Consider the following 14,767-nt stretch of genomic DNA (forward strand, 5'->3'; position numbering starts at 1 on the left):
CCGCATCTGCTCCCAGGATGAGGCATTCCACTCCCGTACATCTCAGTTGTCCTCGTTTTTCAAGGACCGTAACTTCCCCTCCTCGGTGGTCGAGAACGCCCTCAACCGTGTCTCCCACATCTCCCGCACCTCATCCCTCACACCCCGTCCACGCAATAAAAACCAAAAAAGAATCCCCCTCGTCCTCACGTACCACCCCACCAACCTCCGGATCCAACGCATCATCCTCCGACACTTCCGCCATCTGCAATCCGACCCCACCACCAAAGACATCTTTCCCTCCCCACCTTTATCTGCTTTCCGGAGGGACAACTCTCTCCGTGACTCCCTTGTCCGCTCCACACTCCCCTCCAGCTCCACCACACCCGGCACTTTTCCCTGCAACCGCAGGAAGTGCTACACCTGCCCCCATACCTCCTCCCTCACCCCCATCCCAGGCCCCAAGAAGACTTTCCACATCAAGCAGATGTTCACCTGCACATCTGCCAATGTGGTATACTGCATCCGCTGTACCCGGTGTGGCTTCCTCTACATCGGGGAAACCAAGCGGAGACTCGGGGACCGCTTTGCAGAACACCTACGCTCGGTTCGCAACAAACAACTGCACCTCCCAGTCGCGAACCATTTCAACTCCCCCTCCCATTCCTCAGACGACATGTCCATCCTGGGCCTCCTGCAGTGCCACAACGATGCCACCCGAAGGTTGCAGGAACAGCAACTCATATTCCGCTTGGGAACCCTGCAGCCCAATGGTATCAATGTGGATTTCACAAGTTTCAAAATCTCCCCTCCCCCCACCGCATCCCAAAACCAGTCCAGCTCGTCCCTGCCTCCCTAACCTGTTCTTCCTCCCACCTATCCCCTCCTCCCACCTCAAGCCGCACCTCCATCTCCTACCGACCAACCTCATCCCACCCCCTTGACCTGTCCGTCCTCCCTGGACTGACCTATCCCCTTCCTAACTCCCTACCTACACTCACCTTTACTGGCTCCATCCCCGCCTCTTCGACCTGTTTGTTTCCTCTCCACCTATCCTCTCCTCTATCCCTCTTCTATCCGCCTCCCACTCTCTCCCTATTTATTTCAGAACCCCCTTCCCCTCCCCCTTTTCTGATGAAGGGTCTAGGCCCGAAACGTCAGCCTCTCTGCTCCTATGATGCTGCTTGGCCTGCTGTGTTCATCCAGCCCTGCACCTTGTTGTCTCGGATTCTCCAGCATCTGCAGTTCCTACTATCTCTGATTCAATAGCAAGGTGCATCTCTTTAATCAATGATATTAAAAGATGGGGATTAAAATGCAGCAATAGAGAAGAAAATGGGGTGAATAAGATCAATTCAGGTACAGAAAAGGAAATCAAAGAATAGAAGAGACAGAAATGTACATTAAGAAAAAGAAACTTGATCTTTTTCCAACTCTGAAGACTTTACTGCATATGGAAATGAGATTGACCAATTAAAATTGTTCAGTCTTCTTGGCACTGAAGTTGAACAGTACTGCATTAACAATGATCATATCTTTCACAGAGTACTTGATTCTTAATTACCAACCTTAACTTGATTCCCCATGTGTTTCACTGCAGAATGTCTGAAATACAGCAAGTTTTTAAAAGTAGCAGGGAGATGTCGATGCAAACAGACAGCAGATAATGAAAATTGTCAATACTTTCTAGAGAAACTCTAGAATTGCAGCTCGAAGTATCTTTCAAATTGATGGCTGATTTCTGCATCAATAACAAACACTCCTTGCTGCGAACATATGGCTATCTTTCCAGAAAGATTTTGGCCGATAATGCACCAATGCTAGCCTGTCTAGAGAACGGTCTGGGTTTGTGGGGCAGGCATTAAGCCCCATTACTTGGACCACACACTCTAAGACTCATTGGAGTTGAATCACTGAGTTTGAGTTTTATCTCCTTTAATGGACTCCAGCCAAGTGCCAGTGGAGTTGACATTGCAGCTCATTAGGTGGGAACAAATCTCAGAGTTTGTTAAAGGAAGGGCTGGGGAAATGAGGATTGCGGTCATTAGAGGCTGGTGGATCATAGATCTAAGACAAGGACAAGGCTGGCGTACCACAGGATGCTGCCACTCTGAGTTCCTGGTATTCTGCGCTGAATTTCTGCAGCTGCCTACTCCAAGTATTAAAATAAACCTAGTCCCACGATTTAGGGTTCCAGTAAATGGGTGAGATAGGTTACAATTGAGGATGGAAGGCTTCTGCATCCCTCATCCCCCAACCCAATTGAGACAACTGAATTGCTAGACAGGGTGGCACAGCGGATAGCACTGCTGCTTCATAGTGCCAGGGACCTGGGTTCATCCCCAGCCTTGGGTGATTGTGTGCCATCTGCATGTTCTCCCTGTGTCTGTGTTGGTTTCTGCTGGGTGCATTGGTTTCCTCCCACAGTCCAAAGATGAAGGCTAGGTGGATTGGCTAAGTTAAATCGTCCTGAAGTGTGCAGGGATGTGTAGGCTAGGTGGATTAGCCATGGTAAATGTGGCAATACGGGGATAGGGTGGGATGCAGTTTGGAGGGTCGGTACCGACTTGATGGGCCGAATTGTCTCTTTCCAGTTTATGATGTGCTTAAGTTTTGCTTAGGAGTACTGTTATGTCCATCTTCCATCACTTTGCTGATGATCGTGAGTAGACTGTTGGGACAGTAACTGGCTGGGTTCAAAATCTGACTGAGTTATAAAGCTATTTTCTGATTCTCTTTTCTCCCTTTCTCCAGGTGCCGGCTCATGGTGGGAATTGTGTTTTCCCTTGGGATTCGCGAGCTCTACAGTTTGTCATCGAAAGGCCGTTCTTCATGTCTGATCATATTGTTGGCAATATTAATTGCACGAAGGCTTAAATTGTTGTTACCAAATTGTCCTCAATTGTCTTAAACAGAGATGTTAATTAATTCCTTTCAGGTAATAACAATGTTAATATCACAGTCAAGAATTTAGTGCAAGTGCATGAAATGTTCACGTGAAAACGTTTCTGGCAGTGCTAAATAGAAACCGAAAGAACTGCAGACACTGTAAATCAGAAACAAAAACAGAAATTGATGGAAAAGCTCAGCAGGTCTGGCAGCATCTGTGGAGAGTAGTCAGAGGTAACGTTTCAGGTTTGGCGACCCTTCCTCAGAACTGAATTAACTTCGATTTCTCTCCATCGATGGTGCCAGCCCTGCTGAATATCTAGGCCCGAAACATCAGCCTTCCTGCTCCTCTGATGCTGCTTGGCCTGCTGTGTTCATCTAGCTTTACACCTTGTTATCTGCTGAATATTTGTTTTTGTTTCTGACTAGCAGGCTGTTTGACAGTAAGACTGTTATCACACATGTACACAAGAGCTCATTGCATCATATTTAAGATTGCACAATCTAGCTAATATGTTGTTTCTTTAGTCTATGTCGTCAAGGTCAATTGTATAGAAACAAAGTCTTGCATTACAGGTGCGTTTCATAACTGCTAGATGACACAAAGCATTTTACAACACATGAAGAGACTGTGGCAGTAGTTGGAACAATTAGGGTTAGTGATCTCCTTCTAGACTGGGACCCTCTGGTTTCTGTATAGTTCAGTTCTGCAATGCCCTGATCAGTTGAACCAACCTGATTATCAATCTCAGCATTTAACTTGGTACATGCTTTCATTTACTGACTTACTGCTCATTGTTCATTGCCTGTGGCTTTGAAGATTGTTTTTTCTTTTCAGAATTCATCACTGTTGGCTCTTGGAGATTCATCGTACCAAAACAATGAGTGGATTGAGCTCCACTCAAAGGTCAAAGCTCCTTATTCTTCCATTACGTGGAAAAGTAATGTTGGATAAAATCCAAAAGAACTACAGATGCTGTAAATCAGAAACAAAACCAGAAATTTCTGGAAAAGCTCAGCAACTGGGGAGAGAAATCAGAGTTAATGTCTTGGATCCAGTGACACTTCCTCAGAACAGGAAGGGCCATTGGACTTGAAATGTTAACTCTGATTTCTCTCCACAGATGCTGCCAGACCTGCTGAGCTTTTCCAGCAATTTCTGTTTTTGATTGCGAAAGTAACATTGGAAGCCTTTTGCAAAAAGGGAGTGTATCTGTGTAAATATTAGAATCGTTCTAAGAGGTGCTGGTGGAAGTTTATCTATTCTTTATCCCCCACACATCTGAGCGACTGGATGAGAGTGAATAAAAGTGGTCATCACCTTGGTAACGACAGTTTTGTCACTGCGTGTGAATAAGTGATGAGCCTTCTGTTAGTATCATAACTGAATCTTTTCCTCTTGTGTCTTTGTTGCAGGGCTTACATAGCAGAACTGGTGGCAGGAGGGAGCTGAGGAACGTGATACAGAATGCGCTAGTGGATTCGCACTGAAAAGAAAATGGCAGTTAATTCTTGACTCAAAAAGAATTGCAGGGAAGAGCTGAAAATGTCCAAGAAAGGGCGTGGGAAGGCTGATAAGCCTGAAGCCCTTATAGCTGCTTTACAGGCTGCTAATGAAGATCTTAGGACTAAACTGACCGATATACAAATAGAACTTCACCAGGAGAAATGTAAAGTGAGTGATATTTCTCTTATTTGGTTAAAAACAGCCAAAGGAAACACAGAACAACTTGGGAGGGCTTTCTCAAATGATACATGTTGTGTAAACATTTACTCAGAACTGATCAATAAGTATTTCAAATAACCTTGGAGGATTCTAGGCCGAGATTGCAATTGTTGTAACCACTCTGCTTACTTTAATAGAGGTTTCTAATCAGTTTACCCAACAGAATTATCGTTAACCTTTTAACTTGTAATCTTTTTATCCAACAGAAGGTGCACAAGCTGCTGGGGAGGTCGGACTTTATGAGATTGAATATAGTGAACTAAAATCCTATATTTATGGGGCAAACTTTGTTTCAATTGACACTATATACATGGGGAGGCAGTAAACATAGTGATAATGTCCCTGGCCTAGTAATCCAGAGGCCTAGACTAATGTCCTGGTAACATCAGCTCAAAGCTCACCATGACAGATGTTGAAATTTCACTTTGATTATTCAGTCTTGAATTTAACATTAGTTTAATGATGACAATGAAATCAATTTTCCAAAAAAAAACTCACCTGGTTAATGATTGTCTTTCGGAAATCTGCTATCCTTGCCTGGTCTGGCCTATGTGTGATTCCTGCTGGTTGACTCAGAAATGACCCAGCAGGCCAATATCAGCAGTTGTAACGACTTCATACAAGTCGCCCCACATCAACTTAGGAATCGGAAATAATAATGGCAACCCAGCCCTGTCAAGTTCACATAATCCTGCTTACTCGCATCTGGAGCTGACTTATATTGCCGTAATGTTCTGAGGAAGGGTCATTGGGCCTGAAACGTTAACTCTGTTTTCTCCTTCACAGTTGCTGCTAGACCTGCTGAGCTTTTCCAGCAACTTTGTTTTTGTTGCCATAAAGTTTTTGGTTTGGGATTCTATTATGCACCATGGAGTCTCATGGCATCAGGTCAAACATGAGCAAGGAGGCCTGTTGCTGATGAATACTTGCAAAGCTTGACTCACTGGAGGAATCAGTACTACTTCATGTTGGACACAAATTATCACACTCATGTTTTTTTACAAAGGTTTACCCTGTGTGGGAGGGTGTGGGTGTGGGGCATTTTTAAATTCATTCACTGGATGTGGGGATTGCTGGAGAGGGCGATGGTGAGTTGTTTGGCACCATTGCACTCTTTGGTGTGATGGTATATCCACAGTGCTGTTAAGGAGAGAGTTACAGAATTTTGACGCGACAACAAAGAGGGAATGGTGATATAATCCCGTGGGAGGATGTTGTGTGAGTTTGCAAGTGGTGTTCCCACACATCTGTACCATGGACTGTCTGGGAGGTAAAGGTTGTGGGTTTAGTCAGTGCTGTCAAAGGAGTGTTGGTCAGCAGTGCATTTGGAGGTGGAACTCATTGCTCCCACTGTGTGTCATTGGTATATGGGTTAAATGTTGGAAGTGGTGAATGGGGTGACAACCAAGTGAACTGCTTTGTTTTGGGTGGTGTCAAGCTTCCTGAGTAGTGTTGGTGTTGCAGTCATCTAGACAAGTGGAGAACATTCCAATGCACTCCTGATTTGTGCCTTGTAGATGTTGGGGAGCTAAGTTACCTCTGAAATTCTAGTTTTTGACTTGCATCTGTAGCTATGCTGTTTGTATACAAATGGCTCAGATTCTGGTCACTGGAAAACCCAGAATGTTGGAATAGTGGTAGAATCAACTATGCAATGCAATTTAATGTCAAGGAGAAATGGTTAGTTTCTCTACTATTGGATATGGTCATTGCCTGACGGTTGTGTTATATGAGTGTCTCTTGCTACTTATCAGCCCAAGCGTGGCTATTGTTTAAGGCTTGCCGCACATGGACACAAGTTGCTTTAGTATCTGAAGAGCCACGAAAAGTGCTGCCGATTTGTGAAAACTTCCCAATTCTGAATTTGGGATGCAGGGATAGTCATTGAAGCAGCTGAAGATATCCTAGGACAGTACTCTGAGGAACTCCTGCAGCGATGTCCTGGAGCTGTCATGATGGACCTCTAACAATCATAACCATCTTCCTTTCTGCCAGGTGTGACTCTGACAAGGGAAGAGTTCACACCCTGATTCTCATTGATTCTAGTTTTGATTGGGATTCTTGATGCCACACTTGGTCAAATGCAGCCTTGATGTCAAGGGCTGTCACTCTCACCTCACCTCTGGAATTCAGCCCATTTGTCCATGTTTGAACCAAGGCTGTAATGAGGTCAGGAGCTGAGTGGCCCTGGGTAGAATCCAAACTGACTGTCAGTGAACAAGTCATTATTGAAAATGCCAGTTGATTCTAATGTGGCCAACCCCTTCCACTACTTTGCTGTTCATAGAGGGTAGACGGATAGGGCTGTAATTGGCTGGGTTGGATTGATACCCCTTTTTGTGCGCAGGACATACCTTCAAAAGTATTCCCATTATCGGGTAGATGCCAGTGTTGTGGCTATTGAGGGAACCAACAACAGGGAAAAAAAATCTACTTGACCTCATTCTTAAAAACCTGCTTCTCATCGACCCATCAATGCATGACTTAATTGGCAGAAGTGACCGATCCCTTTGGAAATGAAGTCATGCCTTTATATAGAGGAAGCCTTCATGACTGCACCACCCTGAAGCCCACACCCCCCTCCCCTACCCCCCAAAAGGATGTTCTGTGTGGTACTACCATGGCGCTAAATTGGATCGATTAAAAACAAATCTTCTCATTCAAAACTGGGCATCCCTGAGGCACTGGCCACAAGCTGTCTGAAGCAACACAAATGTATTGAGCCACATCCTGTAACCTCATGCCCAAGCACATCCTTCACTTTAACATTGCCATTAAGTTCAGGTGCCAACCCTGGTTCAGTGAAGCAGTTAGGAGAGGATACCAGGAGCAGCGACAGGTATATCTACAAGTGAGGTATCGACCTGGTGAAGCTACAACACAGAATTATCTACCGACCAAGCAGTGAAAGAACATGAGTGTAAGAGTTGGAACAGCATAATGTGACTAGACATTGGTGAGGTCACTTTTGGAGTACATGTACAGTCCTGGTTGCCCTGCTATAGGAAGGATATTATTAAACTGGAAAATGTGCAGAAAAGATTTACAAGGATGTTACCAGGACTGGATGATTTGAGTTATAAGAAAAGTCTGGATAGGCTGATTTAGGAGGCTGAAGGTTGACTTTATGTATGTTTATGAAATCATGAGGGGCATAGATAAGGTGAATAAGGATAAGAGAGTTCAAAACTAGAGGGAATAGGTTTAAGATGAGATGAGAAAGATTTAAAAGGGAACTGAGGAGTAACTTTTTCACACAGAGGGTGGTACATGTATGGAACGAACTGAAGAACTGTCCTCCAGAACAAACCATTGTCTTTCAAGACAGCTGCAAGACTTGGACCTACCCAGCAGAATGGAAAATTGCCCAGGAGCGTGCTGTACATAAAAACCAGGAGCAATCCAAACCACCCAGTTGCTCCCCCATTTCTCCACCTGCCCCCACTCCCTCCACCACCATCCCCACAACCACCAAGAGTTTACTCTTGATCATCAAATTGATGGAAGATGGGCATGAACAGTATTCTTAAGCAGCACATATTCAGCTTTATGGAATCATGGAATCCCTACATGAAAATGATGCCCTGGACATTATGGGGCAGTTTAACATGACCAAGCCACCTAACCTTTCAAAACTTTAGATTTTGGTAAGAAATTGGAGCACTTGGCAGAAACCCATTCAGATCCGGGAAAAATGTGCACACTCCATACAGAAGTGACACAAGACTGGAATTGAACCCAGGTCCCTGGTGCTGTGACACAGCAGTGTTAACCACTAAGCTGCCGTATCGCTGGTTGTGGTGCTCTGTTTGAGTACTGCCAGGACTGGTCAGCTCCGATTTTTGGTACACTCTTGATCCAAACAAGGACAACAGAACTGAACCCTAGAGGTAAGATAAGAGTGACTGCCCTTGATATGAAGGCAGCATTTGACTGAGTGTGGCATCAAGGAGCCCTCACAATACTGACCTCAATGGGAATTGGGGAAGCAACTTTTTTGTAGTCATAGCTAATACCAAAGAAGATGATTATGTTTGTTGGAGGTCAGACATCTTAGTTCCAGGATATCTCTATTCCTCAGGGTAGTATCCTAGGCCTAACCATCTTTAGCTGCTTCTTTGATGGCCTTCTTTTCTTCATTAGATCAAAAGTGAGATGTTTACTGATGACTGCACAATGTTCAGCACCATTCGTGGCACCTTCGATACAGAAATAGCCCATGTCAAAGTGCAACAAAATCTAGACAATACCCAGGCGCTGACTTACAAGTGACCCACAAGTGTTTGTCAATGACCATCTCCAAAAAGTGAGAATCGAACATTGCCCCGTGTCATTCAGTGGCATTACCATCACTGAATTCTCCACTACCAATATCCTATGGGTTATCATTGACTAGAAACTTAACTGGGCTAGCCATGTAAACACTGACAACAAGAGCAGTTGGAGGCTAGAAATCCTGCATCAAGTAACTCATCACCTACCTTCCCCAAAGCCTGTCTACCATTTACAAGACACACATCAGGTGTATGAAACAATATTCTTCACTTGCCTGGATGAGTGCAGTTCCAACAAAACTTGAAGCTTACCATCGACTATGACAAAGCAGCCCAGTTGTTTGACAGCCCACCCACCACCTTCAACATTCACTCCCTTCACTGCCAATGCATATTGGCATTAGTGAGTACCATCTACATGATGCACTGCAGCAACTCACCTTGGCTCCTTCAACAAAACCTTCCAAACCCACAACCTTTTATTGCTTACACGGACAAAGGCAACAGATACATGGAAACTACCACCCGCAAACTCCCTTCCAAATCTCTCACCATCAGGACTTGGAGCTTTATTGTTCTTGCTGTACTTTTGCTGGGTCAATATTCTGGAACTCCCTTCCTAACAGCATTGAGAGTGTACCTACACCTCAGGAACTGCAACTGTTCAAGATGGCAGCTCATCATCAACTTCCCCAGGGTAATTAAGGATGGGCAATAAATGGAGGCTTTGCCAGTGATGCTACATTCCACAAAGAAACAAAAAAAAACCATCAATAAGAAATTTTTATAGCCCTCTGAATGGCACAAATTTGAGAGAGCTTGGACTTAATTTCTAACCAGAAAGTCACATTTCCAGTTCCAGAAAATTTCTCCAATTTGCGTTTGTGAGATGGGTAAATTCAATCCATTTTGTCCAGTTTGGTAACCAGAATGCTAAGTAAAAAGGTATTTAATTTACAAATCAAAACAAAATGTTCCTAAATTGAGTTCCTTTGATAACACTGAACATACTATTGATGTTGAAATGCCAAACTGAAAGAATAGTCACTCAGCTTTGTTAATGACCTGACAGTATGTCATCTGAGTAAATCTTCTCTGTATGGAGATGAAATTTTCTATTGCAATAGAAAATATCTCCTCAAATATATAGGTGGTAAATCTATTTCCTCACATGCTCACCGTTGATTCAGCAGTGTGGTGCTGCTGTGGCTTTAAAAGGTGTGTTTTGTCTTAGTTCCTTTTAGAGAGAGACTGGGGGACAGGTATGAAGCACCTATGAGAGGTTAAACAACTTGTGAGGCCTTGGGTTTTGTTGTTTAAACATGGAACGATAGAAGCAGCCGACAGGGTGTGGTCAGTTGTTGCTGGGGTCTCCATGGATTGGAAGGCAGTGAATCTCTCCCGGCTGCTGCACACTGTCTCTGAATTGTCTTTTAATGTTCTTTCCTCCTGGATTGGAGAACTGCATGTGAGACAAATCTGTTTTCTGAAATTGCCTTTTTGCCATGGGTGTGTTTATGGAATGTTATTATGTTGGAACAGTTAAAAAGTAATAGTTACCATATCTATTATTCTGTTAATTTTTCCAACAAAGCTAAGTTATTCCAAGTTCTTCTTTCTTTTGTTGTGTTTCATCTGTAGTGTTTGCATGAATTGTGTTTGCTTAATGTCGTTTGACCAATCGAATTGAATCTGGAACACAGTACCTAATATTTACTTTTAAAATAAGAAAATGTTAGCATCTGGGCTACCTTCTTAATATATGTTGAGGGGGTCTGGTCTGGTGCGTAACAAGCAGGTGAAAGTGGAGTTGTAGTGATCCACATAGACCAGGAAGATCCTATGTTTGACCTTATGGACAAGGCTGAATTTGCTGATCTCAACAAGATAATCCACAGAGCTTTACAGGAAGGTTTCTGATAGCTTTCTCCTGGAATTCATGTAAGGACTCTTATTCTTCTTAATATTTATAATCTAGACCTTGGTGTAAAAGGCATTGCTTCAAAGTATGAGAACTATGAGAAGGAGAATGCTAAACTTCAAAAAGATGTAGACCGGTTGTTGGATTGGGCAGACAGCTAGCAAATGCACTTTAATGCAAAGAAGTCTAAATTTGTGAGAAAGAATGGGGAGAAACTGTAAAACAAAGGACGTAATTCTAAAGGGGCTGCAGGATTTTGGATTACATGTGTGCACATCATTGAAGGTGACAGGGCAGCTTAAGGAAATGGCTTCCAAAACACAAATAAGAGATGCTTTGGCCATTTAAAATTGGGGAATGTTGTCAAAATGGAAGAAGTTACAATAAAGCTGTACAAAATACAAATTTGCCCTCAATGATTGGAGCAGCGTGGTGGCTCAGTAGTTAGAACTGCTGCCTCATAGCACCTTGGTTCAATTCCACCCTCAGGTGACTGTCTGTGTGGAATTTGCACATTCTCTCCTCCAGGTGCTCTGGTTACCTCCCACAGTCGAAAGATGTGCAGGTTAGGTGGATTGGGCATGCTAAATTGTCAATATTATCCAGGGATATGCAGGCTAGGTGAGTTAGCCATGGGGAGTGCAGAGTTATAGGGATAGGGGAGGGGGTTGGGTCTGGGGGGGGGAATACTCTTCAGAGGAACAGTGTGGATTTGATAGGCCGAATGGCCTGCTTCCACACTAGGGATTCTATGATTGTGTTCAATTCTTGGCACCACATTTTAGAAAGCATGTAAAAGCATTATCATGCAGAAATGATTCACAAGAATGGTTCCCAGTGAGGAGGAGCTTCAGTTTTGTAAGCAAATTGGAGAAGTTAAAGCTGTTCTCCTTGGAGAAGAGAAGGTTGAAGGTCGATTTCGCAGAGGTATCTACAATTTGCAGGGTTATGAGGTGAAGGTGTTACTATACATTTCTTGTACTTGCACTTTGCAGCACAAATATATGAATTGAATGGGCCTCCTTCTGTCTTGTATCCATTTTATAAATGTATCCCTGGAATCATTGCACACTAGATTTTCTGGTTTAAGTCATCTTCAAACTTTCACCTGTTAATAAATAAACAAAAACAGAATCAAACTTAAAATTTGCTCACTTACTATCGCGTCCAAGTTCCATTTGAACCATTTTGATTTTGCTTTCATTAAATCACAAAATACAGAAGAGGCCTTTAGGCCCATTAAGTGTGCACAACAAACAGAAAACTACTCCAAATCTAAACTAGTCCCACTTTCCATCAGTTGGTTCATAGCCTTGAATGTTATGACTTTTTAAAGATTAAGTGGTTTCTCATGTCAACATCCCTCCTGGAGAGTACATTCCAGATTCCTACTATCCTCTGAGTGAAAATACTTCACCTCAAATCCCCTCTCAATCTCTTAGAGTCATAGAGCTGTACAGCTTGGAAACAGACCCTTCAGTCCAACTCGTCCATGCTGACCAGAAATCCTAAATTAATTTAGTCCCATTTGCTAACATTTGACCCATATCCGTCTAAACCCTTCCTATTCGTATACCCATCCAGATACCTGTTAAATATTGTAATTGCACCAGCCTCCACCACTTCCTCTGGCAGCTCATTCCATACACACACCACCCTCTGTGTGAAAAAATTGCCCTTAGGTCCCTTTTCAATCTTTCCCCTCTCACCTTAAACCTATGCCCTCTAGTTTAAGACTCACCCACCCCATAGAAAAGACCTTGGCTATTCCCCTTATCCACGCCCCTCATGATTTTATAAACTTCTATAAGGTCACCCCTCAGCCTCCGATAAAAGATTGTAATTTAATTGTTTGACCAATTAGAAAGAGAACTTTAACGTGATTGCTCATATGGAAAACTAACATTTACTCACTACTTCTCACAACCAATGTTGTCTCAAAGGACTTGATAAACAATGAAGTATTTTTGATGCATAATCATAGAAAAAGAAGCAGCTTCTTTGCACATAGCAAGCTCTTTCAGGCAGCAATGTGGTAACAAGCAGGCAATGTCTGCAGTGTGGAAGCAGGCCATTCAGCCCATTGAGTCCACTCCAACCCTCCGAAGAGTATCTCACTCAGACCCACGCCCTATCCCTGTAACACTGCATTCCCCATGGTTAATCAACCTAGCCTGCACATTCCTGGACACTATGGGGCAATTTAGCATGGCCAATCCACCCAACCTGTAAGTTTTTGGAATGTGGGAGGAAACCGGAGCATCCGAAGGAAACCCACACAGACGGGGGGAGAATGTGCAAACCCCACACAGTCACCTGAGGGTGGAATTGAACTTGGATCCCTGCTACCGTGAGGCAACCGTGCTGACCACTGAGCCAATAAACGTTGACCAAGCCATGCGTGATAAGTGCCCTAGTTTTCTTTGACATGTTTCAGTTGGGTGGCTTGCATCCATCTGAAGCTAATGATTCACTTAGAAAATAGCACCACTGCCAATACAGCACCCTGAGCCACGTTCTGGCATATCATCCTTCAGTGTTTCTCTGCAACTTCATTCCCCAGTGTACTGCTTTTGTTTTCTTGTTTGACATTCTAAATTTTTTTTTGTTTGCGCGTCACTTTGTTTCCAAGGTTAGCAAACTTGAACGGGAAAAAGTGCAAGAGGTGAAGCGCATACGAGAACAGGAGCAGCACAAGCACACAGCAACTATCACGGACTTAAAAAGCAAACTCCACGAGGATAAAATGAAGGAACTGCAGTCTGTCCGTGAGACATTGATAAAGCAACATGACCAGGAGCTGGCTCGCACCATCAAAATCAAAGACCACGAGATTCAGCGGCTAAAGTCACTTGTGAACGCACTGCGAGATGGCAGCAGTGACAAAGTAAGAACAGCGTTGTTTAATGAGGCCCGGGATGAGGCCCGGAAAATGTTTGACTCTGAGCGCCTGAAACTGCTGCAGGAGCTAAGCGAACTGAAATCAGCCAAGAAACAGGTGGAAGAGTCACTGAACAACATGATCCAAGCGGATAAGATAAAAGCCGGAAACCTGAGGAGCGAACATCAGTCTCACCAAGAGGCTGTTGCCAAGATCAAATGGGAATCTGAGAAGGAAATCCGAAGGCTGGTGAGCACCATTCTTTTCCTTACCGTGATGATTGTCTATGTTCCTATGTTATTTAATAGGTTTGTTATCTTTAAGGACTGGCGTGTTGTAATCAAGGGAAATTTTCCATGAGTCTCAGATGGTTAAAAGTAGGGGGAGAAAAATCCCTGTCAGTTCTTTTTTTGAAAGTTAAATTATTTTTGGACATTAAATAAGTGCACGTATATGCAAGGACTGGAGGGGTATGGACTCAGAGTTGGCAGAGGGAATTGGTTTAATTTAGCGATAGTATGAACTGCTGATGCTGGAGTCGGAGATGACACAGCGGGTCAGGCAGCATCAGAGGAACAGGAAAGTTGACATTTCTGGTTGGGACCCTTCTTCAGAAAATGAAAGGTCCCGACCTGAGACGTCAGCTTTCCAGCTCCTCTGATGCTGCCTGGCCTGCTGTGTTCCTCCAGCTCCACACTGCTTTAATTTAGCATCTTGTTTGGCACAACATTGTGGGCTGAAGGTCTTGTTCCTGTACTGTTCTATGTTCTATCATAATTTTTAGACAGCTGTTAAATGATTTGTGCAAAGCACCAGTTCTCTAAATTCATTAATTTACTAAATGTTTGTTCTGCAAGGAAGTTGAGTCAAAACTTGGTGATAATTCATCAGAATATTTGAACAAGAGAAGGCCATTCAGCCTGATCTGCCAATTAAAACAATCATAGCTGATCAAATACGTGATGTCTGTTGCCAACCTATCCCCATAACTCTTTACAACATTGGTCATCGTAAACCTATCGATCTCCGCTTCAAACATATTCCAAGACCACATTCTACAGCCCTCAGTGATGGAGAATTTCAAAGGTTCACAACTA

At 43.5% G+C, this 14,767-nt stretch overlaps 1 protein-coding gene across 3 annotated transcripts in view; it reads left to right on the top strand.

Annotated features, from left to right (window-relative positions):
* The first annotated feature begins 4,414 nt into the window (after window positions 1-4,414).
* Window positions 4,415-14,767, top strand: part of jakmip2 (janus kinase and microtubule interacting protein 2) — a 110,273-nt gene continuing 99,920 nt past the window's right edge. For all 3 annotated transcript variants that reach the window (XM_048603664.1, XM_048603665.1, XM_020511792.2), the window contains exons 1-2: window positions 4,415-4,543; window positions 13,422-13,919. In XM_048603664.1, coding sequence (XP_048459621.1) covers window positions 4,415-4,543; window positions 13,422-13,919 — 627 coding nt within the window. The remainder of the gene's footprint in view (window positions 4,544-13,421; window positions 13,920-14,767) is intronic.

Source organism: Rhincodon typus, chromosome 12, assembly GCF_021869965.1.
Source record: "Rhincodon typus isolate 14 chromosome 12, sRhiTyp1.1, whole genome shotgun sequence".
NCBI lineage: Eukaryota > Metazoa > Chordata > Chondrichthyes > Orectolobiformes > Rhincodontidae > Rhincodon > Rhincodon typus.